This window comes from Solanum pennellii, chromosome 2, assembly GCF_001406875.1.
Source record: "Solanum pennellii chromosome 2, SPENNV200".
Taxonomy (NCBI): domain Eukaryota; kingdom Viridiplantae; phylum Streptophyta; class Magnoliopsida; order Solanales; family Solanaceae; genus Solanum; species Solanum pennellii.
The window spans coordinates 50,900,261-50,916,390 of record NC_028638.1 but is presented as its reverse complement, the minus strand read 5'-3'; the positions used below and the strand labels follow the sequence as shown (position 1 = coordinate 50,916,390).

The window sequence follows — 16,130 nt, the reverse complement described above, 5'->3', positions numbered from 1 at the left end:
TTATTTATATATTAATTTATTAAATATATTAGTTAAACCTATTAACCCTATATTAGTTAAATCTATTAATATTGATTATTATAAATTTAATTTCCTAACAGCCCTAATTTAATTATTCTGAAACGGTCATCTGCTCCACTTCTCTTCTGACTGTTATGAAGTTTCATCATCTTCTTTCAAAACCTTTTCAGCTACTCTCATCATCTGTATAAATGTCTCAAATCACATGTTATTGTCCATTAAATTATTTCTCTTTTTGCCTGCAGGGATTTGTTGACAGAGAAACTACTCTTATTGGAACATTGACAGTCCGTGAATTCCTCTACTACTCAGCATATAAAACAGTAAGCTGTCTTTCTTAGATTTGGTTGCAAGATTATTGATTTGTTATATGACTTGCATATTTCAGAATTTTTACTGGATAAGATTAGGGACATTCTTTTTATACTGCTTCACGTTTGTGGATTCTTTGCTTAAATTTTTTTTTGTCTTCCATATTTAGTAAATACAATGGTCGATGAAGGGTCTAAACTTGATCGGTTCAAACTTAATATTCTCACCTTTGTATGCAATGCAACTTATCATTTATGGGATGAGATTTTAGTATTTGTTAAAACCTAATTGATTCTTTCACTTGCATAAAAAGTGCTGGTTATGTTGAAGCTGTTTCTACATTATATACGCCTCTGAATAACTATGTGCAATTGCCTGCCGATGTTACTGTTAATTTTGTTATTTTCTGTTAGTAAAAATGTTACTGATAAAGCCCTAGGATGAGTCATCGAATACATCTCCTTCCTTCATTAAACTTCTGCAAAAACAAGAAAAGCAAGTCAAAAACCTCACCAACAATCGCGCTAAGCAGGACGAATATCAAGATTCAGAGTCAGTGTATTCTGCTTTTTATAATTTTCTACTTCTATACGATGTAAGGGGTGAAATGAAGTGTTACCAGATGAATGCAAATAAGAATATGTTGTTGATGAAAAAACCATTAACTGTAGAAATATTTGATGATTGATATATAGGTGTTATAAATGTGTTTAACTTAAAGAAACTTGTATCTTTTTTTTTGAGTTGAACATGTAGGAGAAATCATTATTTGTTTACTTCATTTTGAGAGAAGCATTGTTTTGTCAGAAAGCAAAGTATTGTTGGCAAAGAAAAACTAATGTATGTATTAATTACTTTTATGAGAATATAGGAATATTTTACAACAATATTTGTGTATCTGCAAAAGAATATAAACCACCTTAGACTGAAATTTACCTTTGCCAATATATCGGGAAGACTTGAAATAACGATAAAATTGTTCATGTTCTAATACTGTTAGCAGGTTTGTTGCTATTGGAAACGCAAGAATAGGTATTATTTCTCCACCCTCAAACTTGCTTCAATTAATGTGATATTTATACTATTGTTAGTTGAAGTTGCTCGCTTTAAAATTTTAAAAAGAAAAATAGTTTATGTTTTGTGAATATTACATTCTTGATCATCTTTATTATTAGACCAAAAGAACACTAATTATATAAAAACAAATAGCATTTACGTCACAAATATATATTGTATTAGTACATCCTAGATACTACAACAATACAATGACAAGTCTAGAAGAGCTCGAGAACCAGTGCCTACCAATTAGCAAGTTGAAGAAATATGCAACAGAATGGGTTATTAAAGTCTTAGTCATTCGTCGGAGTTTAACAAAAGAGTATAAAAATACAAATGGTGAAGGTATTCGTTGGCAACTGATATTAGTCGATGAAGAGGTAACTCTATTTTAATATTTTGTTATATACATTATTTAATATGTTAACTTCTTTTGGAATTCTAATAATAATGCTCCTAACCACAGGGTACAAAAATACAAACCACTCTTTTCAACAAAGATGTTCATGCATGGAACAAGTCTTTTCAACTTAATCAAAGTTACTACATTATAAATGGAAAATTAAATCGACCTAAACCAAACTTCTTATCCGTACATAAGGAGCTCGAACTAGCATTTATGAACAACACCGAGGTCGTTGAGGACAAAAGTCATTTTAAGACTGATCAATTTTCAAATGGATTTATTACATTTGATGAAGCTGAAAAAATCACTAATGGAAGTTTGTTTGGTAAATTTCACAAAATGTTTATTGTTTGTTCCATACATTAAGAAAATAGGGTTTTTAACACATTATTTTGTATAGATGTGGTGTGTATTTTACTCACAGTAAAAGCACTAACTGGAGAAGGACGAAGCATTAGACGCGAAGTAATCGTTACAAACGAAAGGTAACATATACTTTTTATGCATCCTACATATAAATATTTCACGTTAATAAACATTTATCATAAAAAAAATTTGTTACTTGTATAGGTATGATCGAAAAGTCATGACTTTATGGGGAGACTTTGCTGAAATCGAAGGTCAAATGTTACAAAGCCTTGAAAGTGAAAAACCAGTTCTTGCCTTTTGTGATGTAAAATCATCAATTTATCAAGGTATACATCTCCACACTTGATATATTTGAGTCAATTTTCAAAGTACATAAAAGTATCACTGAATTAATTACTCCTGTTGAAATAGGGGATTTTGTCCTTTCCACAACTCCTGTTAGTAGTTTGCTTATAAATCCACAATTTGAAAAAGCGAACAATCTCCAAAAATGGTAAGTAATACATGTTTCATCACACTTATTTAGAGGCTACCCACATGCTACATCATTAATATTTTTTATTCATTTCTTAAAAATTTCAGGAATGACAACATGAAGGCAGAAAAGATTGACATAAGTCTAATGCCAAGCAGACTGATGCAAACTGCCCGTCAAGTGAAAATTAGTAATATTTTAAATGGTTCACTTGCCATTGTGAAGGTACTTTCCTATACAACACTCATCTTTTACTCCAATTATATATTACAAATGTAATTACGTGATTTACTGAATTTACGTATAGGACATGTACTATAAGTTCAATGCTACGGTTACTGACATTGACAGTAACACCGACCCATGGTATCCTGGTTGCAACAAATGCTACAAGCGAGTTACTGTTATAAATAGTGTTGCAACTTGTACCTACTGTAGAGCTGAAGATGTTGATTATGAGGCGAGGTAAACTACACAAACAACCAAGAACAAATATTGCTTACTCCAGATGCATGAAAAAAAATTATTAACTAATGAGCTTACTATGTCGCTATCAAATAATTAGCACCACACTGATTAAAACATCCAATTTAATTTAGATATCGGTTAAAGATTGATGTCACTGCTGAGGATCAATTTCTAAGCATTACAATGTTTGATGCTGCAAAATACTATTTTGGTTGTAACGTAAAAGAGTATGTTCTCTCTACATCTGAAAAGGTAAATCACTTACTCTATGAAATATTGGCCTGTATAAATAACTTTACCCTATTTCAATTGTAAGGCTAATATATACGTTTTCATATTCCACAGAAAGAACAATCACCATACTATCGCAAGATGGTATTGAGTAAAGGGAAAGAATTCAGTATACTTGTTAAGATTGATCGTAAATTCCCAGATGTTGACACAAACATGAATGTGATAGCTATGGAGATACATGAGGTTTCCAAAAAATTACCACCAGATCAAACCAAGGTTAAAATTCCAATTACAAAACAAAGAAGCAAGAGGACGAAGATACTAAGTGATGATGAAAAAATGAAAGGAATAGTTGCAGGCATACCTCATATTGAAAAAGATATTGCAGCAGTTGAAACTGACATTGAAAATCCACACAAAAAAAATACATGCAAGAGGACTAACAACATTAAGCAAGTCATTGCAGATGATAATCCACAGAAATTGAGGATACATGAGGTAGAAAAACATATTGTACTAGATGAAAGTGACGACGAAGCCCCACTAATTCAACTACAAAGAAAAAGGACCAGGAAGGTTAAAGGAAAAAACATCATGCCCTATCCGATGGAAAAGAAGATCAAAGAGGAAAAAAATAATATATAATTGATTTAAAGTTTCCTTATTTTTATCTACCAATGCTTATTATCTCCCTAATATTTAAAAATAACTTACATTTTTTCACCAAGCAACTTCACCTAACATCGCTTTTATTTTTAGCTTACTTTCCTATATCCATGAATTTTGTTAACTGTTTCACTAAACATTCAATGTATGCAATTTATTACTTCAAAACAGATCAACAACAATCTTCTGCTGCAATGTATATCCTCATACATAAAAAAAGGTTTGCATACATCCTACCTTATAATAGATGTTTTTTCCTATATATGTCAAATATGTGACTACAATTGCCATTAATGATTCTGTTATGTTTTAGATCAATGCTAAATTACATATACTAAATAGGAAGAGATAAGAGAAGTGTCACACCAACAATCCAAATTTTATCACCATCAAATCAACAATGACACACAACCAACATCAAGGTAAATCTAATATGTTAAGTACTTATCACAATTCAAAATTAAATTTAACCCTTCTATTCACTTCACTTCACAGGTGATACAACTATAACCACTCCTTTCATGCCAAATCAAGCAGGTGATAAAGGAAAAAACATTCCTTCTACCAGTAAAACTCATCAGCATGACAACAATATAAAAAAAAGTTCAACCAACACAGGTAAGAACTTACATAATCATGTAAAATCCAACATACATGAGTACTTAGTACAATGCAAACATATTCTCATACACATACAAAAATATTACATCATTTGTGTAAATGTACCAAAAAATGTTCCCTTTATAGAGAAAAGTCAATTGCAAAGCGCATTGCAAAGAGTGGATAAGTATATATTAGCAACCCAAACAATATCACATCTCGAAGATGAACATCCACGTTTGAAAAAGCAGCGTAAAATCAATTGGCTATTTAGAGCATTATCTCAAGAGTCTGAAGTTAGAGGTACATCGGAAAACCCTATTCATATCTTACATAACTTGAACGTTCAATAATATCAAACTACATTTCTAACATATCTCTAAAAATATTTCTATATATAGGAATTGTTGCTTATAACTTATCTTTATCATATCTGCACGTGCTGAAAGCCGTCCCAGAATGTATTTATTGTGCTGCAAAAAGATTGGAACATGAACCTCCAGCATTCTGTTGTGCAAGCGGATATATCAAATTGGCAAACACTGAAGCACCAACAGAACTATATGAAATGTTTGTGGCATCTACTCCAGACGCGGTAGAGTTTCGCAAAAATATTCGTGCATATAATAGTATCTTTGCTTTTACATCTTTTGGTGTTAACCTGGATAAGGAACTAGCATCTGCAAAAAAAGGAGTATACACATTCAGGGCACAAGGTCAAATTTATCACGATCTACCATCGTTGCTACCACGTGATAACAATCCATGTTACTTCCAACTATACTTCTTTGATACAGACAACGAATTGACGAACAAGCTATCGAAGGTGAATGAAGGAATTCTTTCAGACCATATTGCAACAAAAATCAAACAGGTAATGGAGAGTAACCCATATGCACAAATATTTTGCCAATTAAAAAACCAAACAAGTTTCCACAATTTTCAACTTCGTATTGCTGCAAATGCCTCTTTGGATCAACGAGTGTACAACAGACCCTCGGTAAGTCAAGTAGCAGCAATTTGGATCGATGGAAACAATCCAAATATACCTTTTGATCGAGAAATAATTGTTCATGAGCACTCAGGGTACAAACATAGAGTAAAACACTATTTTGGTTGTTATGACCCTCTTCAATATCCTTTGTTATTCCCAAGAGGTGAAGGTGGATGGCATCAAGGAATAAGAAAACAGAGCAAAAGACTGCCTCACAGAAGAAGTGCTCACTCACCACCTATACTCAATGATATTCCAACATTCATATCAGCTGATGCAATATTAGCCAACGAGGATCAAGGTAAAATATATTACGTTACAGCCTCTTATAGCAAAAATATAGTCATTTTCTTCACAAGTTAGCAATTGATAAAAAACACATATACTATATAAAAGAATACTACCAAAGGCGTACAAAATACAATTATAAGAAAATACATTTTTCTACTATACCAATATGATAACCAACATAAAATAAAAATAGTGTTAATATGATTCCTTTCACTTGTAGAAGTCCGCCGTGAGACAAAGGGAAATGTTTCTTGCAGAGAGTACTATTGTTATAAGCTACAACTACGAGAAACAGAGAGGTCAGTATTACTACTATGTGGAAGATTACTACAACAATTTGTGGTTGACATGTACATAAAATTGGAAACCACAAGGCTAGAATATTTCAGAAAGGAACAATCAAATTTTAGAAGAGAGGTTTATCAAGGTATTGTTGATAGTGTCAGCTCGGGAGAATGCAGGGGAGATAGAATTGGGCAAAGAATACTACTTCCATCATCTTTTATTGGGGGGCCACGAGATATGAAAAAACGCTACATGGATGCAATGGCTTTGGTACAGCATTTTGGTAGACCAGATCTGTTTATAACAATGACGTGCAATCCTGACTGGATTGAAATCCAACAAGAATTGCGCCCCGGACAAACTCCTCAAGATAGACCTGACTTGGTAACAAGAGTATTCAGAGCTAAGTTGCAGGATCTAAAAGAACAAATTTTCAAGAAAGAAATATTTGGAATTGTTGTTGCTCATGTATTCGTGGTAGAATTTCAAAAACGAGGACTACCACACATACACCTACTTCTCATATTAAAAGAAGGACACAAGATCAAATCAGGAGATCAGTACGATAGGTTTATCTCAGCAGAGATTCCAGATAAATATGAGTATCCTATATTGCATAAATTAGTGCTCAAACATATGATGCATGGTCCATGTGGAAACAAACGTCCAACAAACACATGCATGCAAAATGGACAGTGTAAATATCATTATCCAAGGCCATACAACAACAAATCAATCCAAGCAAAGGATGGATATCCAATTTATAAAAGAAGAATGGATGGAAGAATAGAGATTGTTCGTGGAATGCATATGACAAATCAATGGGTAGTACCTTATAGCCCTTATCTGCTTACAAGATACAATTGTCACATTAATGTTGAGGTTTGCTCAGGAGTCAAAGCAATAAAGTATCTATACAAGTATATATATAAAGGACATGATCGGTGTGCAGTTTATGTTCAGTCTGATGATGGTGAAAATGTTATTGACGAAATACAAACATTTCAAGATGCGCGATGGGTCTCACCGCCTGAAGCACTATGGAGAATATATGAATTCAACTTGACTGAAATGCAACCTGCAGTCATCAACCTTCAACTACATTTGCCAGAAAAACATTCAGGTACACATATTAATGCATTATAATACACATTTACTTAAAAAAATAATTAAATTATCAAATACTAACTCAAAACAAAATCACAGTGTTTTACTGGAAAAATCAAAATTTAAAAAATCTCATCGCCTGGGATGGTGTCAAGCAAACAATGTTGACCGAATATTTCAGAATGTGCTCAATTGACTCTGAAGCAAAAACATATCTTTATAGAGAATTTCCAAAGTATTATGTTTGGAATTCAAAGGTAAAGACTTGGACAAAAAGGAAAACAAGATCTGTAATTGGTCGCATTGCAATCGGTAAGCTGAATGTAGTAAGCTATAAAATCATACACATTCATAATTTTTAAACTTACTAATTAGTACATATTGATTATATTGCACAGCTAATCCTCGAGAAGGGGAAAGATATTATGAGCGGTTGTTACTAAACCATGTAAGGGGACCATTGTCATTCAACGACCTACTCACGGTCAATGGCAAGCAATGTCAAACCTTCAAAGAAGCAGCCAAAGAAAGAGGGTTACTTGAGTCTGACAACAGTATATCAGAATGTATGAGAGAGGCTGTTGTTTTCAAAATGCCATTCGCTCTTAGAAGTTTGTTTGCTACAATTTTGGTTCATTGTAACCCAACGGATATTAGAAAACTCTGGGATACTTATTATGAGGATATGTCAGAGGACTTCAGCAGGCTATATGGCAACTCACACAATACTATACTACAGTCTACTCTGAATAGTATTAATAATTGCTTGCAGAGTATGGGCAAAAGCATAGACATATATGACATTCCTCAACTAGATCACAATTTCCTCGAAGTTGGTTCATCAGAATGTAGAGAAATAAATGAAGAAATGTCCGTGCAAATACCACCAGAAGATATTGATGCACAGTCACAATTAAATCCAGAACAACATCATGCTTTTACAAAAATAATGCAAACAATCAATGCTGGAACAACTGCAATATTCTTTGTGGATGGACCCGGGGGAACTGGAAAAACATACCTATATCGTGCATTACTTGCTAATGTTAGATCAAGAGGTATGATAGGTTTGGCAACAGCAACCAGTGGTGTAGCTGCTTCAATCTTACCAGGAGGACGTACAGCACACTCAAGGTTTGAGATCCCTCTTCAAACAAGTGAATCAACTATGACAAACATGTCAAAGCAAAGTGGTGTTGCCAAATTGATTAGAAAAGCAAAAGTGATTATATGGGATGAAGCACCAATGGCCAAACGACAAACAATAGAAACAGTCGATAGGAGCTTCAGAGACATAATGGACATCGATAAACCATTCGGCGGAAAAATCATGGTTTTTGGAGGAGATTTTCGGCAGGTGTTACCAGTAGTTCCAAAATCAACTCGAGCAGAAATTGTAAATGCAAGCTTGGTCAAATCATATCTCTGGCCTTTGATGGAGAAGATTCAATTTACTAGAAATATGAGAGCAAGAACAGATCCAACATTTAGTCAGTTCTTACTTCGAGTGGGTAACGGTGATGAACCAACAATAAGAGAAAATTTAATCCTCCTCCCAGAACAATTAACAATCAAACATTCCAAGGATGAAATTCCAGAAGAATCCATAATAAAAGAGATATTTCAAAACCTGCAACAAAATGCTGCAACAACAAAATATGTCACTGAAAGAGCTATTTTAGCAAGCAGAAATGACCATGTGGATAAAATTAACAACAAGTTAATATCTCAATTCCCAGGTGAAAGCAAGATATTCAATAGCTTTGACTCAGCAGAAGATGACACCAACAACTATTACCAAGAAGAATATCTAAATACTTTAACACCAAATGGTCTCCCACCACATAGGTATTGAACATAATACATTACAACTTACAAGAGGCGGAAAAAAAATGGATAGATTTTCACATATGTTATTTAATGCAGGTTAGAATTGAAGGAAAATGCACCTATCATGTTGCTAAGGAATTTGGACCCTTCAAGTGGCTTATGCAACGGCACACGAATGATATGTCGAGGTTTCTCTCAAAATGTCCTGCATGCAGAAATATCAAGTGGTCATTCTGCAACAAAACATGTGTTTCTTCCAAGAATACAACTATCACCACCAGAAAATGAAGGATATCCATTTAAATTCATTCGAAAGCAATTCCCCATACGCCTTTGTTTTGCAATGACTATAAATAAAGCTCAAGGTCAAACAATTCACAATGTTGGTTTGTATTTGCCCCAACATGTTTTCTCACATGGTCAATTGTACGTGGCGCTATCAAGAGGGATATCTATGTCCACAACAAAAGTACTTGTCCTAACAGAGCAACCCAAATGTCAAAAAGGAACGTACACAAAGAACATCGTCTATAAGGAAGTTTTAGGTACGATAATCTCATATACATATATGGTCATTCTAACACATATAATTAAATATTTACATATACTATGTACTAACAACATTACATTGCTTGAAATCACAGGTTTAGAAGATACAAGTAAACCTATACAAGCATAATGGATTCTTCAACACCCACACTCTACAATGCGTTAGGGTCATTTTCAAAATATTCCTTTCATTACTATTATCAGCTTTGTTAACATTATATTCTATTATAATGTTTAAATATTAGTATTATTAACAAATAACCATACTTTCGTACTTCTGTTTAAACACTTCTTATTAACTGCATGTTATTGTTACTGATTATTATTAAATGCATCAAATCTTTTTCAATATACAACATCACTAATACCTCATGTAATCATCAAAAGAATAATAAACACAATGTACGCTTCTACTACATCAATAACAATTCACCCAATCATTAAAACACAGATTTACAAGAAAAAAATTCACATAGAATGATATTACTTACCATGGCTCACACGTGCAACGCACGTGTACCTGACTAGTATATATAAATGTGTGATACAGCTTGTCTCTATATAAAGTTTAATTTAAAATGGTTTTTTAAAAGAAATTATGATCTGCAATACATTATAATATTTGTGCGACCATAAATGGTCTTATTAAAAATACGATACATTGTTTAAAATTAATTTATTTCAAATATAAAAATATATCTTTTTAAAAACTGGTGTCATGTAAATTTTAATGGGAGGATACGCCAGGTGTTTATGCTACCTAATAGCACTGGTAGATCAAGAACTACAAATAATTCTAGAGGCCTTCATTTGACTTAAGCTAATTTCAGTACCACATGCCTCAAGTATTTTCTTAAATAAAAAAAAAAAGACTGTACTAGTATTTTTATTTGATGTCTATTTTTCTAAAATTTTGAGATAAGAAACTACAAATAATTAGTTTATAATTAATTTCTGCTAATAATTCTTTTTAAGTTAATACTATAGCTAATACATTGCTCTCTTGAGACGTTGTTTTTAGGTTAAAAATTATCAGTTCTAAGAACTAAATTTTTTTATTTTAATAGTCTCTGAAGATTTGATTTTTCTTTTTTAATTTTAAGTATATATCAGAATTCATATTTTTTAATTAACATATTTTAATTCTTGTCGTAAATAATATAAAAGTAATATATACCTACAAAAGAAAAAATAAAAAACAAATTTTAGATGGAATTATATTATTTTTTTAAGAAAAAAAAACCATACAACCTTGTTGGTAAAAAAAATGAGGCCACCAAAAGTTTAGGGGCCTAAAAACCCTTTAGTAGAAGCGTAGGGACTAAAAACCTTTATTTTTACTAAAATAAAAACCAAATGCAAGGGTAAATTAGCAATATATAGTGAATTTGGTAATAAATAATGAGATAGACAACGGCTAGTAAGCGAACGGTAACCTCCAACGGTCGTAAATTTGAAAATATTTGCGTAAATTAAACCCAACTTGAAATTTTGTCAGTCCGTCTCTCTTCCTTCTTCCCTATTTTTGTTCTATTCTCCTAAGCACTTCTCCTCTCTCCCTCCATTACTGTTCAGATTCCACATATTCTTGTCAATTTGCTGTTCACATTTCGCATATACGAAGATGTTGCAAGATATGTGGAATGCACCCCCAGGTTTCAGACCCACCAAGTCGGCTCCATCTTCTCCGGCCAAACCCCTCGGAGTCTCCAGAACTCGTTCCGAATCCTTTCACGTTGCCCACAAAGTCCCCATTGGCGACAGCCCTTATGTTAGAGCCAAAAATGTTCAAGTAAGTTTCTTGCCCTACATAATTTAAATTTTAACTTTTCAAATTCATTTGGGTGTAAGATATAGAGGAAACAATCACTTTGCCTCTAAATGTAGAGTTACAGTTATCTACATACACTTTGTGGTATTATACTGGGTATGTTGTTGTTGTATTTGGGGATAAGATATGGGATTTATTCCCTTTGAACTCAGCCCTATTTAAATCCCAGACCCACTTCTGTTTAGATACATTTTTTCTTATCTTTGAAAGGAGAAGTCCAATCATTGTATTGTTGGTTGGTTCTTCAATGAAAGTAATGTGATTTATTCTTCATTTATATTTTCAGTTGGTCGAAAAGGATCCGGAAAGGGCGATTCCATTGTTTTGGGCAGCTATTAACGCAGGAGACAGAGTTGATAGCGCTCTCAAAGATATGGCAATTGTAATGAAGCAACAAAATAGGGCTGAAGAAGCCATTGAAGCTGTTAAGTCTTTGAGAACTAGGTGTTCAGATCAAGCACAAGAAGCTCTTGACAATATCCTTTTGGACCTATATAAGGTCTGCTACATTTTCATAACAATTTATCATCTCTAGTATCTGAGAAGCGTATTACTGTTTGAATAAATGCAGTTCTTCTTTATCCTCCGTTTAAATATCTGCTTAATTTGTGATATCTGCAGAGATGTGGAAGATTGGATGACCAAATAGTCCTGTTGAGGCACAAATTGTTTTTGATACAACAAGGTTTGGCCTTTAATGGAAAGCGTACGAAGACTGCGAGATCCCAGGGGAAGAAGTTTCAGGTTTCTGTGGAGCAAGAAGCAACTAGATTACTGGTAAATACACAATTGTGAGACTTGTACTTCATAGTTTTGGATCTCACCTATGAAAATGAATATTGTTTGATAACAATTATTTGTCAATCTTCCAGGGGAATTTAGGGTGGGCGCTGATGCAACAAAATAACTACATTGAAGCAGAGGATGCTTATCGTAGGGCACTAGTGATTGCACCAGACAACAACAAAATGTGCAATTTGGGCATCTGCTTAATGAAACAAGGGAGAGTAGGCGAGGCAAAAGAGACACTTAGGAGAGTTAAACCAGCGGTGATAGATGGCCCCAGAGGTGTAGATTCCCATCTCAAGGCCTACGAAAGAGCACAGCAGATGCTCCGCGATCTCGAGTCTGAAATGATGAATAAAGGTGGTGATAGAATTGAACAAAGGAAACTGTTTGATGCCTTCTTGGGCTCTTCTGCTATCTGGCAGCCTCAGCCTTGCAAGGAACATAATACTAGCACTTTGAGTAAACCTACCAAGTTAAGCCAGCCTCAAGATGAATTTGCTAATGAGAACATCAATTCTACTAACATCATCAGAAACCAGACAGCTCCTTCTCTGCAAAAGAGTATGAACCCAAATATTTCGTATGGGAACCTACTCAATATCGACGCTCCACCATTTTATTCGACCAAGACTACGAATGAACCAGCAAATGTCCCGATTCCAGAGAGTCTTAAGAGAACAAGATCTGGAAACGCAACTCAACTAATGAGAAACGAGTCCCTTGGGACAATCATCAGTGAACCAGAAAATAAGATGAGAAAGCAGTCAATTTCACCAGAGAAAACAGAAAACAGATGGGCAGGGTTGCTGCCAGATAGCAAGGATTTTGAAGATGCTATAATTGCAGCCGCTCTGGGATCAAATCAGGAAACACTCAAGCTGGAAGGAAGCAAAGATACTGGAATCCTTCCAAGGAAAGTTGAGAAAAGATTGAGGGTTTTTCAAGACATTACTTTGTCGATGAGTCCACGAGCCTGACTAACTTTATTTATTTATTTATTTTAGCTATATGATTAGTAGGTCTAATTTCCCTTTTAAATTACGGTAACAGCATTGATTTTTAACTATCATCGGAGATAAACTTGTTCTCCTTTACTCCATACTTCCTCAAGAAGGTGGTTATGTGGTAACACCCTAATGTCTTTAGGCAGCGTCTAATTATTGATATTGTTGGTGCCTATGGCAATTATTCTTCAATAAAAAGTTATTTCTTCTTTTTCAGTACTAGATTTCTCCAAGAAATGCAATTTGTGAACAATTTTTGCACAAAAGCAATTCAAGCTTTTTTATAGAATTTTGAATTACAACTGAGGTTATTGATAGGAGATATCCAAGATTTATTATTGCTGAACCATGGAGTCCAACTGTTCATATCTTTTCTTTCAATTGAGTTCACCACCAATGTTACTGGTACTGATATGACGAATGCTTAGCAGTCCTCCTGTTGATTACATAGAAGAAACTCAATATTACAACCGCGGCTGCAACAGCAACTCCAACTCCAACAGCCTTTTGTGCCGCCAGCACCTTCTTCACTTGTGATGCGCTTTTTTCTAATGTTGATTTAATAAATGCTGAATATGGTAAGCCAAGATCAGCGAGCTTCTTGTGTGCCTCTTCATAGTCCTCAAAGAAATCCTCTTTATGCTGAATATGAAAAATCATTGAGTTAGAAAGTTGGAGATAATGCAGTTGTTTAGGGGCCACAGTCCACAGTAGATATGTTTATAATGTTAAAGAGTTTTATGATGAGTTGCAACAATTGAACTTTGAGAATAGACATGAGCTATCATAATACCGTTGCATAACATTGCACGCAGTGGTGAAATTCCGGATCATCAAGCAGAGCTTTTTCCGCGGGACTTAAGCTCTTCTTCTTGTCGAGGAGGTCCCTAAGATATCATTTGGAAAAGCAAACATCACATTTTTTTCCTTGTAATGAATGTTGAAATATAGAAGAAGTCTGGGTGTATAGTAATCATACACAAAGTATGAGTTGTCCAATTTCAAATTTGTAGCCTGAGCTCCAGCTGTGGCCTGTAGCAGCAAACCGAGAAGAGGAACGATAAGACGAAATAGCATTTATATACGTGTGAGAAATATGAGTATATTGATGCAGATCTATCTATATATGCATATACCAGTTTGAGACCTCCATATAATGCTACTATATGCTTGGGATCAGAGATTTCCACTTTTCGGAAGACATTTCTTAGTTCTTCTGGACCTGAAAAACCAGCATCGAAACACAGTAAACAACAAGACTTATGGAGGAATATAGCAACTTCAAAATGATATATAGATCAGCTAATTTACATATAACTTACTTTGTTTGACATCAGGAAGGCAGTTTTCATCTGGTAAAATTAATGATTCCTGGTAGAAAGGTAGCAAAATTTAGTGATGCGTTTCAAATAAATTATAGGGTAAAGAAGTTTATATGTCACCTTTCAGATTTCAAGAGTCAAGCAAGTCTATTTGTTGATCGTAAATTTTTCACAGGTCTTTTAAATATTTTGAATTATCAATTATTATGACTCGTAGTACATTTTACGTAGTTTACAAATATATAAATTTCATTTCAAAAAAATTGAAGATTCCATGCGCAAATTCTTGTCAAACTTATATTGTTTGACTGTCAAAACATAAAAGGTGTCATATATAAATTGGGACAGAGGGAGTAGTATACTAGTTAGTATTGTCCCAATGTATGTGGTACAATTTTCATTTTAGTCCTTTCCTAACATAATGTTATCTTTCTATAATTAGAAATATTAACTTTAAATTCTCTTCTTATCCTTGATTTATAGTCACCCGGTGAAACAGGTTTAAAACCACAATTTTTAAAAGTCTTTCTTAAACTGTATGACATAAATTGCGACACGATTATAAATTTTCATATTTCCTTTGCGTACCGTTCTACCAGGGACAAACTCGATGTCTATACCACCAAGTTCTTTAACAGCAACAATCCCAGCAAGCTGCAGGACCAAATATTCAACAATTACTAGCTTGCATGCATCTGGTGTTAATTAATTAGCAAATTACAAAATGGACAATTATTATTGATAATACAAGTATACATATCTCACCTGATAGAGGTCAGGATACGTTATTATGGGATGATTGGCCTTGATTTTATCTGCAATATAAAGGCATTAATAAGAAGGTGCATAGTACTCCCTCTGTTTCAATTTGTTTCTCTTACTTTCTTTTTTTAGTCTGATTCAAAAAGATACACCAACAATCGATTCATATGAAATATAAACTTACCAATTGTATTGAGAGAATTATTATTGGCAGATTGAGTTTTCTTTTTTGTGGCATCATGAGTAGAAGTAGTATTTGCTGCATCATCATTATGATGAGAATTAGCAATTGTGAATTGGGATGCGTACGCTAAACGAAGAAAATCAGGAGCACTGAACTCCTTCGATTTTACAAGATCTCCAAGTTCTATTCGTGCTTTGTTTATCTCTTCCCGATATTTCTCATCTACTCGTGGTGCCATCAATAGTACACTGAAACTATATATTATGCCAAATGATCTTCGCCTTTTGGCTTAATTTTGATTTGATGAATGAAGATATGAAACGGAAATTATATATAGAGCTAGCAATGGGGAGGGGATTTTTGTAAGGGTGATGTATAGAAGCAATGAATATAGAACAATAAAAGAAACGAATTGGTTATTTTGCTTCTTACGTATGACAATGATTATGACTCGTGAATAACATGGAGGAGAAAAGGAAGTTGACGTAGGCATTTTATTGGAGGAAAAAGAAACGAATCATTTGTGATTTTGTAAGACGGAAAAAAATAGGCAAATACTAATTAATATTTGATTA

General features: G+C 33.7%; 5 protein-coding genes across 9 annotated transcripts; 4 read left to right on the top strand and 1 right to left on the bottom strand.

The window, feature by feature from the left end:
• The first annotated feature begins 124 nt into the window (after positions 1-124).
• On the top strand, positions 125-4,636 carry LOC107009584 (replication protein A 70 kDa DNA-binding subunit D-like). Of its 5 annotated transcripts, none has more exons than XM_027914489.1 (13): positions 125-344; positions 1,337-1,365; positions 1,573-1,769; positions 1,856-2,120; positions 2,196-2,280; positions 2,366-2,490; positions 2,576-2,657; positions 2,747-2,864; positions 2,947-3,104; positions 3,239-3,359; positions 3,453-4,227; positions 4,321-4,429; positions 4,503-4,636. In XM_027914489.1, the coding sequence occupies exons 3-11, from the start codon at positions 1,599-1,601 to the stop codon at positions 3,984-3,986; spliced, it is 1,659 nt and encodes a 552-aa protein (XP_027770290.1). In that variant the 5' UTR covers positions 125-344; positions 1,337-1,365; positions 1,573-1,598; the 3' UTR covers positions 3,987-4,227; positions 4,321-4,429; positions 4,503-4,636. The 5 variants fall into 5 exon arrangements, with proteins under 5 accessions (XP_027770290.1, XP_027770293.1, XP_027770289.1 ...); XM_027914492.1 differs by having other exon boundaries at positions 1,334-1,365; XM_027914488.1 differs by having other exon boundaries at positions 1,337-1,769.
• LOC114076013 lies at positions 4,408-7,323 on the top strand. The gene is made up of 5 exons (XM_027914219.1): positions 4,408-4,429; positions 4,503-4,625; positions 4,755-4,910; positions 5,009-5,902; positions 6,113-7,323. Exons 1-5 carry the CDS (start codon positions 4,408-4,410, stop codon positions 7,321-7,323), a joined length of 2,406 nt encoding a protein of 801 aa, XP_027770020.1.
• Positions 7,324-7,397: 74 nt separating this feature from the next.
• On the top strand, positions 7,398-9,868 carry LOC107010797 (ATP-dependent DNA helicase PIF1-like). The gene is made up of 4 exons (XM_027915090.1): positions 7,398-7,596; positions 7,683-9,132; positions 9,211-9,659; positions 9,759-9,868. Exons 1-4 carry the CDS (start codon positions 7,446-7,448, stop codon positions 9,791-9,793), a joined length of 2,085 nt encoding a protein of 694 aa, XP_027770891.1. The 5' UTR covers positions 7,398-7,445; the 3' UTR covers positions 9,794-9,868.
• Positions 9,869-11,147: 1,279 nt separating this feature from the next.
• LOC107008866 (protein POLLENLESS 3-LIKE 2) lies at positions 11,148-13,503 on the top strand. The gene is made up of 4 exons (XM_015208069.2): positions 11,148-11,455; positions 11,781-11,993; positions 12,116-12,271; positions 12,367-13,503. The coding sequence occupies exons 1-4, from the start codon at positions 11,288-11,290 to the stop codon at positions 13,258-13,260; spliced, it is 1,431 nt and encodes a 476-aa protein (XP_015063555.1). The 5' UTR covers positions 11,148-11,287; the 3' UTR covers positions 13,261-13,503.
• Positions 13,504-13,529: 26 nt separating this feature from the next.
• Positions 13,530-15,928, bottom strand: LOC107008867 (L-ascorbate peroxidase 3-like). The gene is made up of 8 exons (XM_015208070.2): positions 15,556-15,928; positions 15,375-15,424; positions 15,198-15,263; positions 14,610-14,658; positions 14,424-14,509; positions 14,267-14,319; positions 14,081-14,174; positions 13,530-13,929 (listed from the first exon to the last, which is right to left on the bottom strand). Exons 1-8 carry the CDS (start codon positions 15,791-15,793, stop codon positions 13,687-13,689), a joined length of 879 nt encoding a protein of 292 aa, XP_015063556.1. The 5' UTR covers positions 15,794-15,928; the 3' UTR covers positions 13,530-13,686.
• Between the last annotated feature and the right edge of the window lie 202 nt (positions 15,929-16,130).